Genomic DNA, 23,461 nt, shown 5'->3' on the forward strand with positions numbered 1-23,461 from the left:
GAAGAGGGCGCCTTCGTCAGTTCTTGTTGTAATTATGATGTCACACACCATTTTCTTGCGACTACAACGACTGCGAGAAACTGGTACTTAGGCTACTAGGAGGGTTGATTTTGTTGCATCACGGACGTGCCGAACTCTCGACTCTGAAGAGGACGTCCCTTGACACGAAGAAGAGAATCCGACTTTGTGTATGCGAAACATTAGCCATACCATGAAGTTCTGCAGAGCACACAGATTAGGGCTCATTGTCCCCTTTGTCTGCGTACTGTGCAGTGGGAGATTTGAAAGTGATCAGGGTTTACATCCAAGCACCGAACGGTACATTTCCAATGATCGGTTCCATTATGAAAACTTTATCTACCAACTCACGTCTACAACACCTAGAAACCTGCCGTAGGAATTATCTAACACCCTGAGTACCTTTTTCGAAAGAACCATACCCAGCAGATTTCGAAACAACTCAAGGTGGTGCTTTTGTCATGGCAAAACTCGGTTACATGTGCCGCGATCTGCTGGCGTTAAGTGACAGAAAAATCAAGCAAATACTTAATACAAAATGTGCACAACCATTCTGGGCCGACTGGGAGTAAGACGAGCGAATGTCTAGCAAAAAAGAGTTAAATCCTAAGGATGTGTGTATGTGTTCTTGTGTGTGTGCGTGTGTATGTGTCCAGCATCTCCTCCTAAAACACTGAATCAATTTCAACCAAATTGATTCACTTACCGCTTGCTATAAGACAATCAGAATCAGCACTGTCGGTGTCAGAACTTAACTCCCATAGGAGCAGGGATATGGGCAAAAAAAGTTTTCGTATCTCTGAAATATAGGCTACCCTCCATGACAGGCATGTTGTGTGAGTAGTATTGGCATGCCTTACAGGTGCTGCACATGCTGATATGGACAGCTGAGCAGATGGAGGGGGAGGAGAGGAGATGGATAATGAGAGAAGGGGAGAGAATAAGGTAGACAGGTAAGTGGGGAAGAGGAGGCGGACAGAGAGAGTGTGGAGGAGGCTGAGATGGAGGGGCAGGCAGAGTAAATGGATAGAAAGCGTGGAGAGGAGGATATGGAGAGATGGACATGGGAGGTGGTGTGTTGTGTCGGTAATATCAGCATATCTTGCAGAGACTACATCTATGGATGGACATATCTGAGCAGAGGGTCAAGGGGGGGAGGGGGAGGAGATGTATAGAGAGAAAGGGAGAGTGAGATGGACAGAGGAGAAAGGTGAAGAGAAGATGAACAGATAGTGCGGCCGAAGGAGGAGATGGACGGAGAGAGGTGCTAAGAGGATATACAGGGTGTTACAAAAAGGTACGGCCAAACTTTCAGGAAACGTTCCTCACACGCATAGAAAGAAAATATGTTATGTGGACATGTGTCTGGAAACGCTTACTTTCCATGTTAGAGCTCATTTTATTACTTCTCTTCAAATCACATTAATCATGGAATGGAAACACACAGCAACAGAACGTAACAGCGTGACTTCAAACACTTTGTTACAGGAAATGTTCAAAATGTCCCCCGTTAGCGAGGATACATGCATCCACCCTCCGTCGCATGGAATCCCTGATGCGCCGATACAGCCCTGGAGAATAGCGTATTGTATCACAGCCGTCCACAATACGAGCACGAAGAGTCTTTACATTTGGTACCGGGGTTGCGTAGACAAGAGCTTTCAAATGCCCCCATAAATAAAAGTCAAGAGGGTTGAGATCAGGAGAGCGTGGAGGCCATGGAATTGGTCCGCCTCTACCAATTCATCGGTCACCGAATCTGTTGTTGAGAAGCGTACGAACACTTCGACTGAAATGTGCTGGCGTTCCATCGTGCATGAACCACATGTTGTGTCGTACTTGTAAAGGCACATGTTCTAGCAGCACAGGTAACAGGTAGAGTATCCCGTATGAAATCATGATAGCGTGCTCCATTGAGCGTAGGTGGAAGAACATGGGGCCCAATCAAGACATCACCAACAATGCCTGCCCAAGCGTTCACAGAAAATCTGTGTTGATGACGTGATTGCACAATTACGTGCGGATTCTCGTCAGCCCATACATGTTAATTGTGAAAATTTACAATTTGATCACGTTGGAATGAATCCTCATCCGTAAAGAGAACATTTGCACTGAAATGAGGATTGACACATTGTTGGATGAACGATTCGCAGAAGTGTACCTGTGGAAGCCAATCAGCTGCTGACAGTGCTTGCACACGCTGTACACGGTACGGAAACAACTGGTTCTGCCGTAGCACTCTCCATACAGTGACGTGGTCAACGTTACCTTGTACAGCAGCAACTTCTCTGACGCTGACAATAGGATTATCGTCAACTGCACGAAGAATTGCCTCGTCCATTGCAGGTGTCCTCGTCGTTCTAGGTCTTCCCCAGTCGCGAGTCATAGGCTGGAATGTTCCGTGATCCCTAAGACGCCGATCAATTGCTTCCAACGTCTTCCTGTCGGGACACCTTCGTTCTGGAAATCTGTCTCGATGCAAACGTACCGTGCCACGGCTATTGCCCCGTGCTAATCCATACATCAAATGGGCATCTGCCAACTCCGCATTTGTAAACATTGCACTGACTGCAAAACCACGTTCGTGATAAACACTAACCTGTTGATGCTACGTACTGATGTGCTTGATGCTAGTACTGTAGAGCAATGAGTCGCATGTCAACACAAGCACCGAAGTCAACATTACCTTCCTTCAGTTGGGCCAACTGCCGGTGAATCGAGGAAGTACAGTACATACTGACGAAACTAAAATGAGCTCTAACATGGAAATTAAGCGTTTCCGGACACATGTCCAAATAACATCTTTTCTTTATTTGTGTGTGAGGAATGTTTCCTGAAAGTTTGGCGTACCTTTTTGTAACACCCTATTGGCAGTGTGGAGGATGATGAGATGGACAGAGAGAGAGAGTGGAGGAGTATGAGATGGAGAGAGAGATTGGGAAGGAGGGTTGCGGTGGAAGAGGCTAGAGAGAGAGAGAGAGAGACAGCATTTTGGTGGTGTAGGTATCCAGCAGTCATTCGCAATGGGTTGGTTTGGTCAGATCGAGGCTACATAGTTTTGGGATGCAAAACAATGTCAGACCAGTTAGTGGCGCTACGCTACGAGCTCGCCGCAGCTGCTGTGCTGTTGTTTTCCGCTGCAGTGGTTTACGTACCCAGAGGACTGGCGACGGTGATGATGCGGCCCTTGGCCTGCCGGATGAGTGGCAGACAGGCCTGTGTGACGCGCACCACGCCCAATGTGTTGACGGCCAGCGTACGCTCGAACACCTCCAGGGGCACTAGCTCCGCCTCCCCTATGTCCGACATCCCCGCGTTGTTCACCAGCGCCCACAGCTCTGCGGAACACACAGTCAGTCCTCACTCAAGGCTTCTGCCGGTCTGCAGATGTTCCCAAACTGGTGGGCGCGCCCCCCTGGGGGGGGGGGGGGGGGGGGCGTGATGATGTTGCAAGGGGGGCGCGGGTGGAGTTAGCGGTATGAACTTAATATTTCTTTTTAATATCGATATTTTAATAAAAATGAATGTGCAGGTATTAATGATAGATTATGGTGCTAAATGCAATCGTTTGGCGTCCCACTTCCCGCAATCCTATCTCAATAACCTATCCTAGAACATACAGCTTTTGAAGATCACGTTTAGAATGTCACGCTTAGAATGTCACACACAGAAACTCTCAAAATTACGAATACGATATGCGTTAATTCTAATATATCAGATTTGTAAACAACTTACTTCTGACAATTGGAAAACAAATGGCTCTGAGCACTATAGCACTTAACTTCTAAGGTCATCAGTCCCCTAGAACTTAGAACTACTTAAACCTAACTAACCTAAGGACATCACACACATCCATGCCCGAGGCAGGATTCGAACCTGCGACCGTAGCGGTCACGCGGTTCCAGACTGTAGCGCCTTTAACCGCTTGGCCAACCCGGCCGGCAATTGGAAAACAGAAAAGTCAGTTATTAACTATTCCGTACATCTGTACACATGAACTGAACGGAATCATGTTATAACTTTTAGCCGTAGTAGGCTATGTTCATCAGAGTAATAAGCACTTATACTGCGTAACTGCAAAAATGCCTTTTTATTACCCTGTCAACCCGCGGATCCCCATGTGATGCGATTACAGTGACTTTAACAGACTGTATACGCTTCAAATGAACTAGCGGTTTCGTAATTTGGACGCCAGGGTTATGCCCTTTGTCACCAGAAAAATGTGCACGACGTGAATGCGAAACCACCGAGCGAGGTGGCGTAGTGGTTAGCACACTGGATTCGCATTCGGGAGGACGACGATTCAATCCCGCGTCCGGCCATTCTGATTTAGGTTTTTCCGTGATTTCCCTAGATCACTTCAGGCAAATGGCGGGATGGTTCCTTCGAAAGGGCGCGGCCGACTTCCTTCCCCATCCTTCCCTAATCCGAGCTTGTGCTCCGTCTCTAATGACCTCGTTGTCGACGGAACGTTAAACACTAATCTCCTCCTCCTGAATGCGAAAATAGTACAAGTGTTCGTTCTGAGCAGAGTACTTCACGCCGTTCTGGAAACATTGCCCTGAGTGCTAACAATGTAACATAACCCAGCTAGGTAGACAATGAAGTCCATTAGTGAGGCTATTTTTTTTTTTTTTTCGAACGGTCAGTACTACAGCTCTTTCATTCGGATTACTTATCTGACGAAATAGTTATTTTTCTTCTGCCTTTTTGAAATACGGCATAATTTCGTTTGAAATTAGTGTACGTTCTTTGCTGCGACGACTTCTTTTGGTACGAATACAGAGATAACTGCTTGGCACTGTGCACAGTTTCCAGCGATGTGTGAGGTGTATCCATGATCTTACTTAATTACTGTGAAATTTGACAACAAATTCATTGATGTTGTCTCAAAACTTGTAACGTTACATTTATAAGTAACGAAAGATAGGGGCACGAAAGCGATTTTCGCATAAAATCCCAGGCTGCACTGCTCAGAACAGCACCGCAGAACAGGTAGCAAATTCTTAGGGTGCCTGTGGGCTGTTTCCGCCCTAATCCGGGAAAAGCCCGTTTCTCACAGCAAGAGCCCTGCTCGGCCACCAGGTCGCAGACTAGTGGTGGGCAGGAAATCGCGTATCTGTTAGAAATCACAGTGATTGAGAAGTCACAGATATCACAATAACAACTTTAAAAAATCTAACTGCAATTTCAGTCACAGTTAGCAGTCGCAAGTAGCATTTCACATTCAACGCCGTGGGCCATCTGTTGGCCGAATTCCATGCTCCTTTCTGCGATTTCAGTGACAAGTCGCGGCTAGAAGTCGCAAGTAGCAACTAAAAAGCGCAGTTAACAGTGCCATCTGTTGACCAAAGTTCGTACTACGCTCATCTCTGCGACACGCTATCGAGTCCAACTGCGATTTCTGTGACAAGTCCCAACTAAGAGTCGCAAGTAGCAACTAAAAAGCGCAGTTAACAGTGCCATCTGTTGGTCAAAGTTCGTACTACGCTCATCTCTGCGACACGCTATCGAGTCCAACTGCGATTTCTGTGACAAGTTGCAACAAAGAGTCGCAAGTAGCAACTAAAAAGCGCAGTAAGCACTGCCATCTGTTGATCAAAGTTCATACTACGCTATTCGCTACCGAGTCAAACTGCGATTTCTGTGACAAATCGCAACTAAGAGTTGCAAGTAGCAACTAAAAAGCGCAGTTAACATACTTTTCCTAGTGCTACCTGTTGACCGACGTACGTACCTCGTTATGAGAGCCTTGTGCCTCACGAGATTGATGTGCTGTGTGTGCATATCAAGGGCTTATTTCAATACTGGTACAAGTCCATTTTTGTTCATTTTGAGATACAGAGTCATAAAGTTAAATGAGTGCAGAAAAATCTGCAGTTGAGATACCAGAAATATTCAAGCTTCTGGCTTCTTGCTAGAGATGAACCTTCATTTATGTTTGTTTGGATCATTAATTTCAGAAGCATTATAGGCAGAAAAGTGGAGGTAATGGACTTGTACCACTATTGAAATAAGCCCTTCATATTATATGACGACATGCACGTTCGGCATCAGTTATCATTGGTCAAACACTGCTGTGACTCTGAATGTATTACATTAATAAGAAACAACATTGCCTTTTTCTCCTGAGAATATCAACTAACGTAACAAATGTGTTTGATTCTGCTTCCAACATGACAGTTTTGGTTAATACTCCACACGCCTACAGGACTTTGCAATGTTAACACAGTAGAACTCAGACATCTGTGTAAGTGTAGTGAAATGAAAACAGTATTATTGAGTCATATGAATGCCTCACTTTTGTTCCGACACAGTTCAAGACTCGAGAGAAAAGTTTTACACCTGGTGTTCTACATGGCAACTTCACACACAAGAACTTTTTGCCGACACTACTACCACCTACACAAGTAAGCTTTTCCTGTGTTACTTTCAAGTAATGCACTAAAGCTATTCCTGATTTAACTGGAAGATCTGTACTTCCTACTTTCATATCAACAGCCTCAAAATGCATATTGTAGACTTCGGGATATGTTACAGGTCAGTGTCACACCAAGATTGTGGAGAAAGAGGGGGGGGGGGGGGGGGGCGGCATATCACTCTCCAACAAGTGTTTACCAGTAAGTAAGTGGCGGAAAATTACGGGTATTGGACGGCTTAACATGTGGAAAATGAGATTTTCATTATTCACTCACTGTATTTAACATTTATTATTCCTTTAAAATCACACAACAACTTCAATAAAACACAGTTTAATCACTCACACACTTATTTCACAATTACTTCACTTTTAAACTGCAAATCCTCTAAGAGCTGTCTTGAATCTTCACGAGTCTCTCTCAACAGCCTTGATGTGGATAGATACGTACAGCAACCAGTAATCAGAGTCAGAACTGCGTCGGCAAAAACACAAGGATTATTACACAATTTTTGCTGTCACTAATTACTAGCAATATAATTGACAGCAATATAACTGAGTGTGCTCCGTGCCGCCGTTGGATGGGCGGCTGCAGCAGCAAGTCGTATACTCCTGGCTCACTCATTTGCTACATGGTTTGGTTCTTAATTTCTTTGCGTGTTTTTGGTGCTTGCATTGTCTAATTTATGAATTTCTGGCGTATTGTAGTGTTTGAGAGTTGTAGCGTCGCGCTTTGGTGCCTGAATGGTGTAAATTCGCGTAGTCGTTTGTCTTCTGTTTTTGTTTTGAACGGCCAGTGTCGGTTGGTCACAGTCAGTGTGCTCCGTGCCGCCGTTGGATAAGCAGCTGCAGCAGCAAGTCGTATACTCCTAGCTCACTCATTTGCTACATAGTTTAATTCTTCATTTCTTTGCGTGTTTTTGGTACTTGCATTGTCTAATTCATAAATTTCTGGCGTATTATAGCATTTGAGAGTTGTAGCATCGCGTTTTAGTACCTGAATAGTGTAAAATCGCGTAGTCTCCTTCCGCCGCCGAGCAGTGTGTCAGCAGTGCGCAAGTAGCAGCATTACCACTTACTAGGCAATCTTGTATTTTAATAACCGTTTAAATTTTGTGTCGATTTGTTTGCGCTCTCTGTAGATTAGTTCAGACGTTCTTTGCACAACAGTTTTTAGCATGGATAGGGACTGCAACTGCTGTGTTCGGATGCATGCTGAGTTGGCACCCCTTCGCTCCCAGCTTCAGGCAGTGTTGGCTTCGATCACACAGCTTGAGGCTGTTGCCAATGGGCATCACTGTGGGGTTCCAGATGGGGGATTGTCGGGGACGGCCAGCTCGTCCCACGCATCCCCCGATCGGACTACGACTGTGATTGCCCGGGATACTGCCCGCATTGAGGCTGATCCCTCACCTGTGGTAGAGTGGGAGGTCGTCTCAAGGTGTGCCAGGGGGCGAAAGACATTCCGGAGGGCTGAACGAAAGGCCTCTCCAGTTTGTCTGACGAACCGGTTTCAAGCTCTGTCTCAGGCTGATACTGATCTTCGGCCTGACATGGCTGCTTGTCCTGTTCCAGAGGAGGGTCTGAATCAGAGGCTGAGACGGTTCTGCGACCGTGTGGGCTGCAGATTCCTCGACTTGCGCCATAGGGTGGTGGGGTTTCGGGTTCCCTTGGATAGGTCAGGAGTCCACTACACGCAACAAGCGGCTACACGGGTAGCAGGGGTTGTGTGGCGTGGGCTGGGCGGTATTTTAGGTTAGATGGCCTTGGGCAAGTACAGAAAGGGCAACAGCCTCAACGGCTGCAGGGCAAAGTCAGGACATGCGGGGACCAAGCAGCAATCGGTATTGTAATTGTAAACTGTCGAAGCTGCGTTGGTAAAGTACCGGAACTTCAAGCGCTGATAGAAAGCACCGATGCCGAAAACGTTATAGGTACAGAAAGCTGGTTGAAGCCAGAGATAAATTCTGCCGAAATTTTTACAAAGGTACAGACGGTGTTTAGAAAGGATAGATTGCATGCAACCGGTGGTGGAGTGTTCGTCGCTGTTAGTAGTAGTTTATCCTGTAGTGAAATAGAAGTGGATAGTTCCTGTGAATTATTATGGGGGGAGGTTACACTCAACAACCGAGCTAGGTTAATAATTGGCTCCTTTTACCGACCTCCCGACTCAGCAGCATTAGTGGCAGAACAACTGAGAGAAAATTTGGAATACATTTCACATAAATTTTCTCAGCGTGTTATAGTCTTAGGTGGAGATTTCAATTTACCAGATATAGACTGGGACACTCAGATGTTTAGGACGGGTGGTAGGGACAGAGCATCGAGTGACATTATACTGAGTGCAATATCCGAAAATTACCTCGAGCAATTAAACAGAGAACCGACTCGTGGAGATAACATCTTGGACCTACTGATAACAAACAGATCCAAACTTTTCGACTCTGTATGTACAGAACAGGGAATCAGTGATCATAAGGCCGTTGCAGCATCCCTGAATATGGAAGTTAGTAGGTATATAAAAAAAGGGAGGAAGGTTTATCTGTTTAGCAAGAGTAATAGAAGGCAGATTTCAGACTACCTAACAGATCAAAACGAAAATTTCTGTTCCGACACTGACAATGTTGAGTGTTTATGGAAAAAGTTCAAGGTAATCGTAAAATGCGTTTTAGACAGGTACGTGCCGAGTAAAACTGTGAGGGACGGGAAAAACCCACCGTGGTACAACATAAAAGTTAGGAAACTACTGCGAAAGCAAAGAGAGCTTCACTCTAAGTTTAAACGCAGCCAAAACCTCTCAGACAAACAGAAGCTAAACGATGTCAAAGTTAGCGTAAGGAGGGCTATGCGTGAAGTATTCAGTGAATTCGAAAGTAAAATTCTCTGTACCGACTCGACAGAAAATCCTAGGAAGTTCTGGTCTTACGTTAAATCAGTAAGTGGCTCGAAACAGCATATCCAGACACTCCGGCATGATTATGGCATTGAAACAGAGGATGACACGCGTAAAGCTGAAATACTAAACACCATTTTCCAAAGCTGTTTCACAGAGGAAGACCGCACTGCAGTTCCTTCTCTAAATCCTCGCACAAACGAAAAAATGGCTGACATCGAAATAAGTGTCCACGGAATAGAAAAGCAACTGGAATCACTCAACAGAGGAAAGTCCACTGGACCTGACGGGATACCAATTCGATTCTACACAGAGTACGCGAAAGAACTTGCCCCCCTTCTAACAGCCGTGTACCGCAAGTCTCTAGAGGAACGGAAGGTTCCAAATGATTAGAAAAGAGCACAGGTAGTCCCAGTCTTCAAGAAGGGTCGTCGAGCAGATGCGCAAAACTATCGACCTATATCTCTGACGTCGATCTGTTGTAGAATTTTAGAACATGTTTTTTGCTCGAGTATCATGTCGTTTATGGAAACTCAGAATCTACTATGTAGGAATCAACATAGATTCCGGAAACAGCAATCGTGTGAGACCCAACTCGCTTTATTTGTTCATGAGACCCAGAAAATATTAGATACAGGCTCCCAGATAGATGCTATTTTTCTTGACTTCCGGAAGGCGTTCGATACAGTTCCGCACTGTCGCCTGATAAACAAAGTAAGAGCCTACGGAATATCAGACCAGCTGTGTGGCTGGATTGGAGAGTTTTTAGCAAACAGAACACAGCATGTTGTTATCAATGGAGAGACGTCAACAGACGTTAAAGTAACCTCTGGCGTGCCACAGGGGAGTGTTATGGGACCATTGCTTTTCACAATATATATAAATGACCTAGTAGATAGTGTCGGAAGTCCCATGCGGCTTTTCGCGGATGATGCTGTAGTATACAGAGAAGTTGCAGCATTAGAAAATTGTAGCGAAATGCAGGAAGATCTGCAGCGGATAGGCACTTGGTGCAGGGAGTGGCAACTGACCCTTAACATAGACAAATGTAATGTATTGCGAATACATAGAAAGAAGGATCCTTTATTGTATGATTATATGATAGCGGAACAAACACTGGTAGCAGTTACGTCTGTAAAATATCTGGGAGTACGCGTGCGGAACGATTTGAAGTGGAATGATCAAATAAAATTAATTGTTGGTAAGGCGGGTACCAGGTTGAGATTCATTGGGAGAGTCCTTAGAAAATGTAGTCCATCAACAAAGGAGGTGGCTTACAAAACACTCGTTCGACCTACACTTGAGTATTGCTCATCAGGGTGGGATCCGTACCAGATCGGGTTGACGAAGGAGATAGAGAAGATCCAAAGAAGAGCGGCGCGTTTCGTCACAGGGTTATTTGGTAACCGTGATAGCGTTACGGAGATGTTTAACGAACTCAAGTGGCAGACTCTGCAAGAGCGGCGCTCTCCATCGCGGTGTAGCTTGCTCGCCAGGTTTCGAGAGGGTGCGTTTCTGGATGAGGTATCGAATATATTGCTTCCCCCTACTTATACCTCCCGAGGAGATCACGAATGTAAAATTAGAGAGATTAGAGCGCACACGGAGGCTTTCAGACAGTCGTTCTTCCCGCGAACCATACGCGACTGGAACAGGAAAGGGAGGTAATGACAGTGGCACGTAAAGTGTCCTCCGCCACACACCGTTGGGTGGCTTGCGGAGTATAAATGTAGATGTAGATGTAGATGTAGACAGAGCAGATTGCTAATATTTGCTGTAATGAATATCACATTTGCAAGAACGATCTCACTGAAGTAATTAAGCCCATCGAAACGCTTGGAAACTAACCTCTCGTCTGACGAAAACGGTCTAAAGACGCAGTGGCAATTTCTTCAGATCTGCTGACAATGATATTTTGAGTTATCACTTTACTGAGTGACTGAAATGTAGTTCAGGTACCTGTGAACATAACAATATGTTAGAATTCATTTTCTAAACACGAACTATTACGGTACTGTATGGCTACTTACATATTAATTACACTATTAATATTTTCACAGTTGATTCTTTAATAGAAAATTAAAGCCAACGGAAGAAAAAACGTAAAACATACTTACCAATGACAGGTTTGTTGAGATGCAATTTTCTGTGTGGACAGATGTAACTTTTTCATACGGTGTTAAGTCACAGAAATCGCAGAAGTCGCAGAAATCGCGGAAGGAGCAGAAATTACAGAAATAGCAGTGGCGGAGGGATACACGACCTATGTTCGTCAACTGCGACTCTTAACTGCGACAAATCACAGTTAAGAATAACAGATACTGAAAAGTAGCATTCACAGAAATCACTGATATCGGAAAATCGTAGTTTAGCCCATCACTATCGCAGACAGACAGTGCGCTGACTACCTGCGCTGCGGCTGGGCTTCCCCGTTATTCGCCCCACCCCTCACAGTCAGTCATCTGAGGTGCCGACAGATGACAGCAGCTTTCCTTTATTTCAGTTGGTTGCTTGCAGTTGTTGACACATCTGATGTATTGGATTTTGCTGAAATCGTGTTGAATCTTTCACAGCTGTGCCTCAGTAAAATCAGTGTTAGTGCGAAATTATACTGTTAACTTCTTGTTTTCTTTTTACTTCACCATGAGTGGCGAGAAAAAACGTAAATATAATGATGATTATATCAAATACGGTTTTGCTTCTACACAAAAGAATGGTGTTGACCAGCCGCAATGTGTTATTTGGTATGAGGTATTGAGCAATGATTCCATGAGACCTTCTCGTCTGGAACGCCATTTGTGGGCAAAGCGTGGAGCATTGAAGGAGAAGCCGAAGGAATTTTTTGCTGCAAAATGTGATAATTTGAAACGGATGAAGTTGGACACTGCTGGATCCTTCGCTCAGACATCAGAAAAGGTACTGGCAGCCTCGTATGAGTTATCGCTACTTATTTCAAGGGCCAAGAAAAGTCATATAATCGGAGAGACACTAGTCAAACCCTGTTTGTTGAAAGCTGCTGATATTGTTCTTGGGTCAGAAAGTAAACAAAAACTTTCACAAATACCGCTTTCTGACAATACTGTGAAACGTCGGATTGATGATATGGCCGAAGACATACAAAATCAATTAGTTACAGCCGTCAAACAATTGCAGTTTTTCGCAATACAGTTAGACGAGAGTACCGACGTTGCGAATTGTTGCCAACTGCTAGCTTTCGTTCGCTATATAGAAAATGAAGCAATTAAAGAAGAGCTGCTGTTTTCTACAGAGTTAAAGACAACTTCAAAAGCAATTCATATAATGGCAGCCGTCTCTGAATTCTTTTGTAAAAATGACTTATCATGGTAGAAACTGATAGGCGTATGCACAGACGGTGCTCCATCAATGCTTGGATGTCGCTCAGGATTCGTGCAGATGGTCAGAGAAGAAAACCCTAGTGGTACTGCTATACACTGTGTAATACACCGTCAAGCATTGGCAGCTAAGACACTTCTAAAGGAACTCAATAATGTCTTGAAATTGTGGATCAAAATCGTGAATCATATTAAAAAGGGTGCGTTAAATTCCAGATTATTTACGGCTCTTTGTGAAGACTTGGGAGCAGAGTACAAAACATTTTTATTTCATACAGAAGTACGCTGGCTCTCAAAAGGTAATATGCTAGGAAGATTATTTGAACTTCGAGACGAAGTGATGCAGTTTTCGGGAAAATAACAAACAAACTGCATTATATGTGGAATTTAGAAAGCCCAGTGTACATGTTGCATTGGCTTATCTGTCAGATATTTTCGAATCTTTAAAGACATTGAATTTGAAAATACAAGGTGGAGAGTCAAACATAATTTTTCATTGGGATGCCATCAAAGCGTTTACTGATGAGTTGCAACTATGGAAACGTAAAATTTTAGCCTGCAATTATTCCTGCGTTCCCAGATTGTTTGGAATCCTGGAAGAAGCCCGATTTCACAACGACTTTAAGGATACTAATACTAAGAGAGATTACATCATGGTCAGACAGAGATTCCGAAATCAGATAATGGATTGTAAGGCGTACCCAGGAGCTGATATAGACTCAGATCACAATATAGTAGTGATGAAGAGTAGGCTGAAGTTCAAGACATTAGTCAGGAAGAATCAATACGCAAAGAAGTGGGATACGGAAGTACTAAGGAATGACGAGATACGTTTGAAGTTCTCTAACGCTATAGATACAGCAATAAGGAATAGCGCAGTAAGCAGTACAGTTGAAGAGGAATGGACATCTCTAAAAAGGGCCATCACAGAAGTTGGGAAGGAAAACATAGGTACAAATAAGGTAGCTCCGAAGAAACCATGGGTAACAGAAGAAATACTTCAGTTGATTGATGAAAGGAGGAAGTACAAACATGTTCCGGGAAAATCAGGAATACAGAAATCCAAGTCGCTGAGGAATGAAATAAATAGGAAGTGCAGGGAAGCTAAGACGCTATGGCTGCAGGAAAAATGTGAAGACATCGAAAAAGATATGATTGTCGGAAGGACAGACTCAGCATACAGGAAAGTCAAAACAACCTTTGGTGACATTAAAAGCAACGGTGGTAACATTAAGAGTGCAACGGGAATTCCACTGTTAAATGCAGAGGAGAGAGCAGATAGGTGGAAAGAATACATTAAAAGCCTCTATGAGGGTGAAGATTTGTCTGATGTGATAGAAGAAGAAACAGGAGTCGATTTAGAAGAGATTGCGGATCCAGTATTAGAATCGGAATTTAAAAGAGCTCTGGAGGACTTACGGTCAAATAAGGCAGAAGGAATAGATAACATTCCATCAGAGTTTCTAAAATCATTGGGGGAAGTGGCAACAAAACGACTATTCACGTTGGTGTGTAGAATATATGAGTCTGGCGATATATCATCTGAATTTCGGAAAAGCATCATCCACACAATTCCGAAGACGGCAAGAGCTAACAAGTGCGATAATTATCGCACAATCAGCTTAACAGCTCATGCATCGAAGCTGCTTACAAGAATAATATACGGAAGAATGGAAAAGAAAATTGAGAATGCGCTAGGTGACGATCAGTTTGGCTTTAGGAAAAGTAAAGGGACGAGAGGGGCAATTCTGACGTTACGGCTAATAATGGAAGCAAGGCTAAAGAAAAATCAAGACACTTTCATAGGATTTGTCGATCTGGAAAATGCGTTCGACAATATAAAATGGTGCAAGCTGTTCGAGATTCTGAAAAAAGTAGGGGTAAGCTATAGGGAGAGACGGGTCATATGCAATATGTACAACAACCAAGAGGGAATAATAAGAGTGGACGATCAAGAACGAAGTGCTCGTATTAAGAAGGGTGTAAGACAAGGCTGTAGCCTTTCGCCCCTACTCTTCAATCTGTACATCGAGGAAGCAATGATGGAAATAAAAGAAAGGTTCAGGAGTGGAATTAAAATACAAGGTGAAAGGATATCAATGATACGATTCGCCGGTGACATTGCTATCCTGAGTGAAAGTGAAGAAGAATTAAATGATCTGCTGAACGGAATGAACAGTCTAATGAGTACACAGTATGGTTTGAGAGTAAATCGGAGAATGGCGAAGGTAATGGGAAGCAGTAGAAATGAGAACAGCGAGAAACTTAACATCAGGATTGATGGTCACGAAGTCAATGAAGTTAAGGAATTCTGCTACCTAGGCAGTAAAATAACCAATGACGGACGGAGCAAGGAGGAATCAAAAGCAGACTCGCTATGGCAAAAAAGGCATTTCTGGCCAAGAGAAGTCTACTAATATCAAATATCGGCCTTAATTTGAGGAAGAAATTTCTGAGGATGTACGTCTGGAGTACAGCATTGTATGGTAGTGAAACATGGACTGTGGGAAAACCGGAACAGAAGAGAATCGAAGCATTTGAGATGTGATGCTATAGACGAATGTTGAAAATTAGGTGGACTGATAAGGTAAGGAATGAGGAGGTTCTACGCAGAATCGGAGAGGAAAGGAATATGTGGAAAACACTGATAAGGAGAAGGGACAGGATGATAGGACATCTGCTAAGACATGAGGGAATGACTTCCATGGTACTAGAGGGAGCTGTAGAGGGCAAAAACTGTAGAGGAAGACAGAGATTGGAATACGTCAAGCAAATAATTGAGGACGTAGGTTGCAAGTGCTACTCTGAGATGAAGAGGTTAGCACAGGAAAGGAATTCGTGGCGGGCCGCATCAAACCAGTCAGTAGACTGATGAAAAAAAAAAAATACTAAGAGTAAAATATCGAACCATTTGCAGCACGTTATTGATGAAGTCGAACGATACTTCCCTAACAGTTGTGGTGATAAAATTTATTATAGGTTAGCGACGGATCCATTTCACGTTGACGTGGATGTGTTGGCAGACAGACTACAAGAGGAAGTCTTAGAAATTAAAAACGATTCTGCAGCGAAGTATGACTTTGAGAAGATGGATAAGCCTTTATTTTGGGTGAAATATCTCACGGTGTATCCCAGCACAGGAGAACAAGCACTGAAACTGTATTTACCGTTTTCATGCACTTGTTTGTGCGAAAGAGCATTTTCAGCGGTAGTGGCGATAAAAAAAAGCTTAGAAGCAAACTCACTATTGCCAATGACTTACGTTGCGCAGTTTCTACTATTCAGCCAAGAATTCAAAATCTTGTAAATAATATGCGAGCTCATCTTTCACATTGATTTATTTGTTTGTTTCTTGCCATATGTTTGTGGAAATAATATTTTTATAATAAATACGTCACCTTATAAGAGAACTTGTTATTTTTCTCCTAACTATCCTTACATGTAGGTAATACTGTAAAATTATAAAAAACTACTTCGAAGAATCAATATAAAATAATCATAGTGATTCTGATTTAGATATAAATACTGCGTGTGATCTTTATGGATTCTGATGTTACGTGTGGTATGTTATTTCAACTAATAATAGTATTTCTTCTGGATGAAGACACAGCGAAAGTTTATGCTAGGTATGGCAAGCGAAGAGTAGTCCTAAAATCGTATACTGGTGAAGAAATTGTGTCCAGCAAGGGAATGTAATCAAGGTAAGGAAGTGGTTTTATTCATATTTTTTAAAGTTCCGTATAGTCTGCAAAATTATTTCGTAAAACTTATTTTTTATTTTTTGTTTGGTTCTGAGAACTAGGCGTTTGTAGCCGTTCGGTAACTGTCGTCGTTGACATAAATGCCAACCTATGCGCAATGGCAATGGGGAACGCTATAGGTGTAGAAATCAGTGATGTTCGTTAACACCGTGACTGAGTGACTATTTTTGATAATGAGTGAAAGTAATAAGCTACACTCAACTTAAAGTAATGCCCGCATCCACTAATCTGCAAAGGTCGCAAATATTTTTCCTTGTTTACCAAGGACTTTCTTTACTTTAGGAGTGGCTTATAATCACTAGACTAGACTGATGACGTAATAACTGTGACTCGATACATTAACAGCCACCATGTTACATGACGTCACCATCACACATTTTTCAATAGTTTCTTGATAATTGATAAAAATCTCTATATTTTTAGGGGGGGGGGGGCATCATAGCTAACACTTGGTTCAAGAATCATGAAAGAAGGTTGTATACATGGAAGAATCCTGGAGATACTAAAAGGTATCAGATAGATTATATAATGGTAAGACAGAGATTTAGGAACCAGGTTTTAAATTGTAAGACATTTCCTGGGGCAGATGTGGATTCTGACCACAATCTATTGGTTATGAACTGCAGATTGAAACTGAAGAAACTGCAAAAAGGTGGGAATTTAAGGAGATGGGACCTGGATAAACTGAAAGAACCAGAGGTTGTAGAGAGTTTCAGGGAGAGCATAAGGGAACAATTGACAGGAATGGGGGAAAGAAATACAGTAGAAGAAGAATGGGTAGCTCTGGGGGATGAAGTGGTGAAGGCAGCATACGATCAAGTAGGTAAAAAGACGAGGGCTAATAGAAATCCTTGGGTAACAGAAGAAATATTGAATTTAATTGATGAAAGGAGAAAATATAAAAATGCAGTAAATGAAGCAGGCAAAAAGGAATACAAACGTCTCAAAAATGAGATAGACACGAAGTGCAAAATGGCTAAGCAGGGATGGTTAGAGGACAAATGTAAGGATGTAGAGGCTTGTCTCACTAGGGGTAAAATAGATACTGCCTACAGGAAAATTAAAGAGACCTTTGGAGAGAAGAGAACCACTTGTAACAATATTAAGAGCTCAGATGGCAACCCAGTTCTAAGCAAAGAAGGGAAGTCAGAAAGGTGGAAGGAGTATATAGAGGGTTTATACAAGGGCGATGTACTTGAGGACAATATTATGGAAATGGGAGAGGATGTAGATGAAGACGAAATGGGAGATAAGATACTGCGTGAAGAGTTTGACAGAGCACTGAAAGATCTGAGTCGAAACAAGGCCCCGGGAGTAGACAACATTCCATTAGAACTACTGATGGCCTCTGGAGAGCCAGTCATGACAAAACTCTACCATCTGGTGAGCACGATGTATGAGACAGGCGAAATACCCTCAGACTTCAAGAAGAATATAATAATTCCAATCCCAAAGAAATCAGGTGTTGACAGATGTGAAAATTACCGAACTATCAGTTTAATAAGTCACAGCTGCAAAATACTAACGCAAATTCTTTACAGACGAATGGAAAAACTGGTAGAAGCCGACCTCGGGGAAGATCAGTTTGGATTCCGTAGAAATGTTGCAACACGTGAGGCAATACTGACCTTACGACTTATCTTGGAACAAAGATTAAGAAAAGGCAAACCTACGTTTCTAGCATTTGTAGACTTAGAGAAAACTTTTGACAATGTTGACTGGAATACTCTCTTTCAAATTCTGAAGGTGGCAGGAGTAAAATACAGGGAGCGAAAGGCTATTTACAATTTGTACAGAAACCAGGTGGCAGTTATAAGAGTCGAGGGGCATGAAAGGGAAGCAGTGGTTGGGAAAGGAGTGAGACAGGGTTGTAACCTCTCCCCGATGTTATTCAATCTGTATATTGAGCAAGCAGTAAAGGAAACAAAAGAAAAATTCGGAGTAGGAATTAAAATTCATGGAGAAGAAGTAAAATCATTGAGGTTTGCCGATGACATTGTAATTCTGTCAGAGACAGCAAAGGACTTGGAAGAGCAGTTGAACGGAATGGACAGTGTCTTGAAAGGAGGATATAAGATGAACATCAACAAAAGCAAAACGAGGATAATGGAATGTAGTCAAATTAAGTCGGGTGATGCTGAGGGAACTAGATTAGGAAATGAGACACTTGAAGTAGTAAAGGAGTTTTGCTATTTAGGGAGTAAAATAACCAATGATGGTCGAAGTAGAGAGGATATAAAATGTAGACTGGCAATGGCAAGGAAAGCGTTTCTCAAGAAGTGAAATTTGTTAACATCGAGTATAGATTTAGGTGTCAGGAAGTCGTTTCTGAAAATATTTGTATGGAGTGTAGCCATGTATGGAAGTGAGACATGGACGATAACTAGTTTGGACAAGAAGAGAATAGAAGCTTTCGAAATGTGGTGCTACAGAAGAATGCTGAAGATAAGGTGGGTAGATCATGTAACTAATGAGGAGGTATTGAATAGGATTGGGGAGAAGAGAAGTTTGTGGCACAACTTGACTAGAAGAAGGGATCGGTTGGTAGGACATGTTTTGAGGCATCAAGGGATCACAAATTTAGCATTGGAGGGCAGCGTGGAGGATAAAAATCGTAGAGGGAGACCAAGAGATGGATACACTAAGCAGATTCAGAAGGATGTAGGTTGCAGTAGGTACTGGGAGATGAAGAAGCTTGCACAGGATAGAGTAGCATGGAGAGCTGCATCAAACCAGTCTCAGTACTGAAGACCACAACAACAACAACTGTTTCATTAGACGTTTGATTCTCTTTCTGTGTTAGGCTTTTGTTATATTCACATTTGTTGTTTATTAATACTGTTAATAACAGTAGTTACTTCCCTTGTAGAGTAAGTTTGTGATTATTGTAGTCAGGTTTTTAACATCTTCTTATTGTAGTAGCGGAACTTAGAAAAAGGAAAATTTTACCATGAGTGAGAAGTGTGGGCTTTGCCGTAGGTTCGTGAGTAGTGGATTGCGGTGTGAGACTTGTTCGAACTATTTTCACTGGGGGGAATGCAGTGGGGAAGCCAGTTGGCATTCTGGTGAGATCCTCTCCTGGAACTGCAGGTTACGTAGGAAGAGTAAGTTGATAGAGGAGCAGGAGCGTAAGGTCTGTGCCCTTCAGGTGCAGTTGAAAAACGCACAGGAGGAGCTAGATAGGATGAGGAGGGAGAAAGGTGTTGGGGAATGGGAGCTGGCTGTTGGCAAGAGATCTGCTAGGAGAAGAAGATTTTTAGATAGTTTTACTATTGGTGTTTATAATAGATATGACCAAGTGTCAGAGTCTAGTGGAGAGGAATCTCTAGTAGCTGTAGATGTAGGAAGTATGCAGCAGACCTCAGTAGTTATGGCGGCTAGAACAGTTGCAAAGTCGAAGAGGAAGAAGAAGGTTCTGCTGTTAGGTAGTTCTTATGGCAGAGGTGTAGGCCAGCATTTGCAGGAAGTGCTGGGGAGTGAGGACCAGGTCACCAGCATTGTGAAGCCTAATGCAGGATTGGCTCAGGTGACTGTTAACATAGGGGGGTTATGTAGGGATTTTACTAAAGATGATCAGGTAGTGATTGTGGGTGGGGTTGGTAATAGTATTGACAGGGATGGGGAGTATGACATAGATGGTGACCTGGAAAAGATAGCCACTCAGACTGGCAACACGAATGTGCATTTCGTGGAACTGTTTCAGCGTCACGATCGGCCTCATCTTAATACAGCCGTCAGGCGTAATAACTTGGGGGTGCGCTGATGACAGAAAGCATGGGTCACATTTCGGTGGTGTCGGTGGAGTCTATCAGCAGGACGTGTTTCACTAGACATGGCCTGCACCTCAACAGGTATGGGAAGGGGAGGTTGGCAAAGCTTATAGGTGACAGCATAGGTGGGGTTGGTGGGATCACTCATGGGAAAATTCCTGCAGTAGTGGGTGTTAGAGCTGCACCCTTTTTTAGATTGAAGTCAGCTGATAGGTATTCCTGCTTATGGGAAAGTTAGTGAACTGCTTATAGATGTTGACTCTGAAATTATTGGTATATCTGAACACTTCTTAAATAAGGAGATAATTCAGAGGCTTCCTTTACCAGGATACAGGTTGGCTGGCAGCGTTTCGAGGAGCTCTTTGCGGTGTGGGGGAGAAGCCATGTATGTGAAAAACGGCATCCCATTTGAGTCAATTGATGTTTCAAAGTACCGCGCTGAAAAGGTGTTTGAATGCTGTGCAGGTGTGATTAAATTTAACGGAGTTAAACTTCTAACTGTTGATATTTATAGATCCCCAGACTCCGATTTCACAACATTTTTGCTAAAGCTAGAGGAGGTTCTTGGTTCACTTTATAGGAAATACAAAAAGTTAGTTATATGTGGTGACTTCAATATTAATTGTATAAGTGATTGTGCAAGGAAGAGGATGCTGGTAGACCTCCTTAATTCATATAATCTTATGCAAAGCGTATTCATTCCAACGAGAGTGCAAGGGAACAATAGAACAACCATAGACAACATTTTTGTTCATTTCTCATTACTAGAAGGGCATTCTGTTAGCAAAATGGTAAATGGCCTTTCAGATCATGATGCACAAATTTTACCTCTAAAAGATTTTTGTGCTGCAACACGTGTTAAATATAGTCATCAGCTGTTTAGGAAAGCTGATCCAGTTGCTGTAGAGACCTTTGTAAACCTTATCAAGGAACAAGAGTGGCAAGATGTTTATAGCGCTGATACAGTAGACGATAAATATAATGCTTTTCTCAAGACTTTTCTCGTGCTCTTTGAAAGTTTCTTTCCGTTAGAACGTTCAAAACAGGGTACTAACACAAACAGGCAGCCTGGGTGGCTGATTAGAGGGATAAGAATGTCTTGTAGAACAAAGTGGCAATTATATCAAAACGTTAGAAACAGTCAAAATCTAAATACAGCAGCCCATTACGAACAGTATTGTAAGGTGCTTAAAAATGTTATTAGGAAGGCAAAAAGTATGTGGTATGCAGATAGAATAGCTAAGTCTCAGGATAAAATTAAAACCATATGGTCAGACATAAAGGAAGTGGCTGGTCTGCAGAGACAGGTCGAGGTTATAGAATCAGTGTGTAGTGGGAATGTCTGTGTTACTGATATGTCGCATATATGTACAGTATTTAATAATCACTTTCTGAATATAGCAGGTGAACTAAATAGAAACCTAGTCCTAACAGGGAATCATATAGCGCTCTTAGAAAAAAGTGTTCCGAGACTGTTACCTGAAATGCTCCTCCATGATACTGACAAGAGGGAGATTGAGTTAATAATTAAATCACTAAAGACCAAGAACTCTCATGGATATGACGGGGTATCTAGCAGAATACTGAAGTATTGTTCTATGAATGTTAGCCCAGTACTTAGCCATATCTGTAACTTTTCCTTTAGGAGTAATCGGTTTCCTGACCGATTAAAGTACTCGGTAGTGAAGCCACTTTATAAAAAGGAAGACATTGTTAATGTTGACAATTTTAGACCTATTTCTATGCCATCGGTGTTTGCTAAAGTTATCGAAAAGGTTGTATATACAAGGTTACTGGAGCATTTAAATTCACATAATTTGCTGTCAAATGTTCATTTTGTTTTTAGAAATGGTTTAACAACTGAAAATGCTATATTCTCTTTTCCCTGTGAGGTTTTGGACGGATTAAATAAAAGGTTGCGAACGCTAGGTGTTTTCTTTGATTTAACGAAGGCTTTTGACTGTGTTGACCACAAAATATTACTGCAGAAGTTGGACCATTATGGAGTAAGGGGAGTACCTTACAATTGGTTCGTCTCTTACTTTAAGAACAGAAAGCAGAAGGTAATTCTCCGCAATATTGAAAGTGGTAGTGATGTTCAGTCCCAATGGGGCACTGTTAAGTGGGGCGTTCCCCAAGGGTCGGTGTTGGGGCCACTGCTGTTTCTTATTTATATAAATGATATGCCTTCTAGTATTACAGGTGATTCAAAAATATTTCTGTTTGCTGATGACACCAGCTTGATAGTGAAGGATCTTGTGTGTAATATTGAAACAGTGTCAAATAATGTAGTTCATGAAATAAGTTCGTGGCTTGTGGAAAATAATTTGATGCTAAATCACAGTAAGACTCAGTTTTTACAGTTTCTAACTCACAATTCAACAAGAACCGATATTTTGATCAGAGAGAATGGGCATATTATAAGCGAGACGGAACAGTTCAAGTTCCTAGGCGTTCGGATAGATAGTAAGCTGTTGTGGAAACCCCATGTCCAGGACCTTGTTCAGAAACTAAATGCTGCTTTATTTACCATTAGAACAGCATCTGAAATAAGTGACACTTCAACACGAAAAGTAGTTTACTTCGCATATTTTCATATGCTTATGTCATATCGTATTATTTTTTGGGGTAATTCTTCTGATGCAAAAAAGGTATTTTTGGCTGAAAAACGGGCTGTTCGAGCTATATGTGGTGTAAGTTCGAGAACCTCTTGTCGACCCCTATTCAATAGTCTGGGAATTCTGACATTGCCCTCACAGTATTTATTTTCTTTAATATCGTTTGTTGTTAGCAATATTATCCTATTCCCAAGAGTTAGCAGCTTTCACTCAGTTAATACTAGGCAGAAATCCAATCTGCATGTGGAATGCACTTCCTTGACTCTTGTGAAGAAAGGAGTGCAGTATGCAGTATTTTGCTGCATCCATTTTCAATAAGCTACCACAAGAACTCAAAAATCTTAGCAGTAGAACAAACTCTTTTAAGTCTAAACTGAAGAGTTTCCTCATGGCTCTTTCCTTCTATTCTGTCGAGGAGCTCCTGGAAGGGCTAAAAACTTAAACAAATTCCAGTGTTACATTGTTGATTTTCTTTATTTAAACTTACGACTTGTCACCTGAATATGTTTTTTTTTATATTTCATTTTATCTGTTTCTAATATCGTGTTATAATTTCATGTATTGACTCGTTCCATGACCACGGAGACTTCTCCTTAATTTGGTCTCACGGAAAAATAAATAAATAAATAA

General features: G+C 42.3%; 1 protein-coding gene across 1 annotated transcript in view; it reads right to left on the minus strand.

Annotated features, from left to right (window-relative positions):
- Positions 1-23,461, minus strand: part of LOC126456439 (short-chain dehydrogenase/reductase family 9C member 7-like) — a 117,085-nt gene that overhangs the window by 53,256 nt on the left and 40,368 nt on the right. The window contains exon 4 of the mRNA XM_050092192.1: positions 3,174-3,356. Within this exon, the coding sequence (XP_049948149.1) occupies positions 3,174-3,356 (183 nt within the window). The remainder of the gene's footprint in view (positions 1-3,173; positions 3,357-23,461) is intronic.

This window comes from Schistocerca serialis, chromosome 1, assembly GCF_023864345.2.
Source record: "Schistocerca serialis cubense isolate TAMUIC-IGC-003099 chromosome 1, iqSchSeri2.2, whole genome shotgun sequence".
NCBI classification, from domain to species: Eukaryota; Metazoa; Arthropoda; class Insecta; order Orthoptera; family Acrididae; genus Schistocerca; species Schistocerca serialis.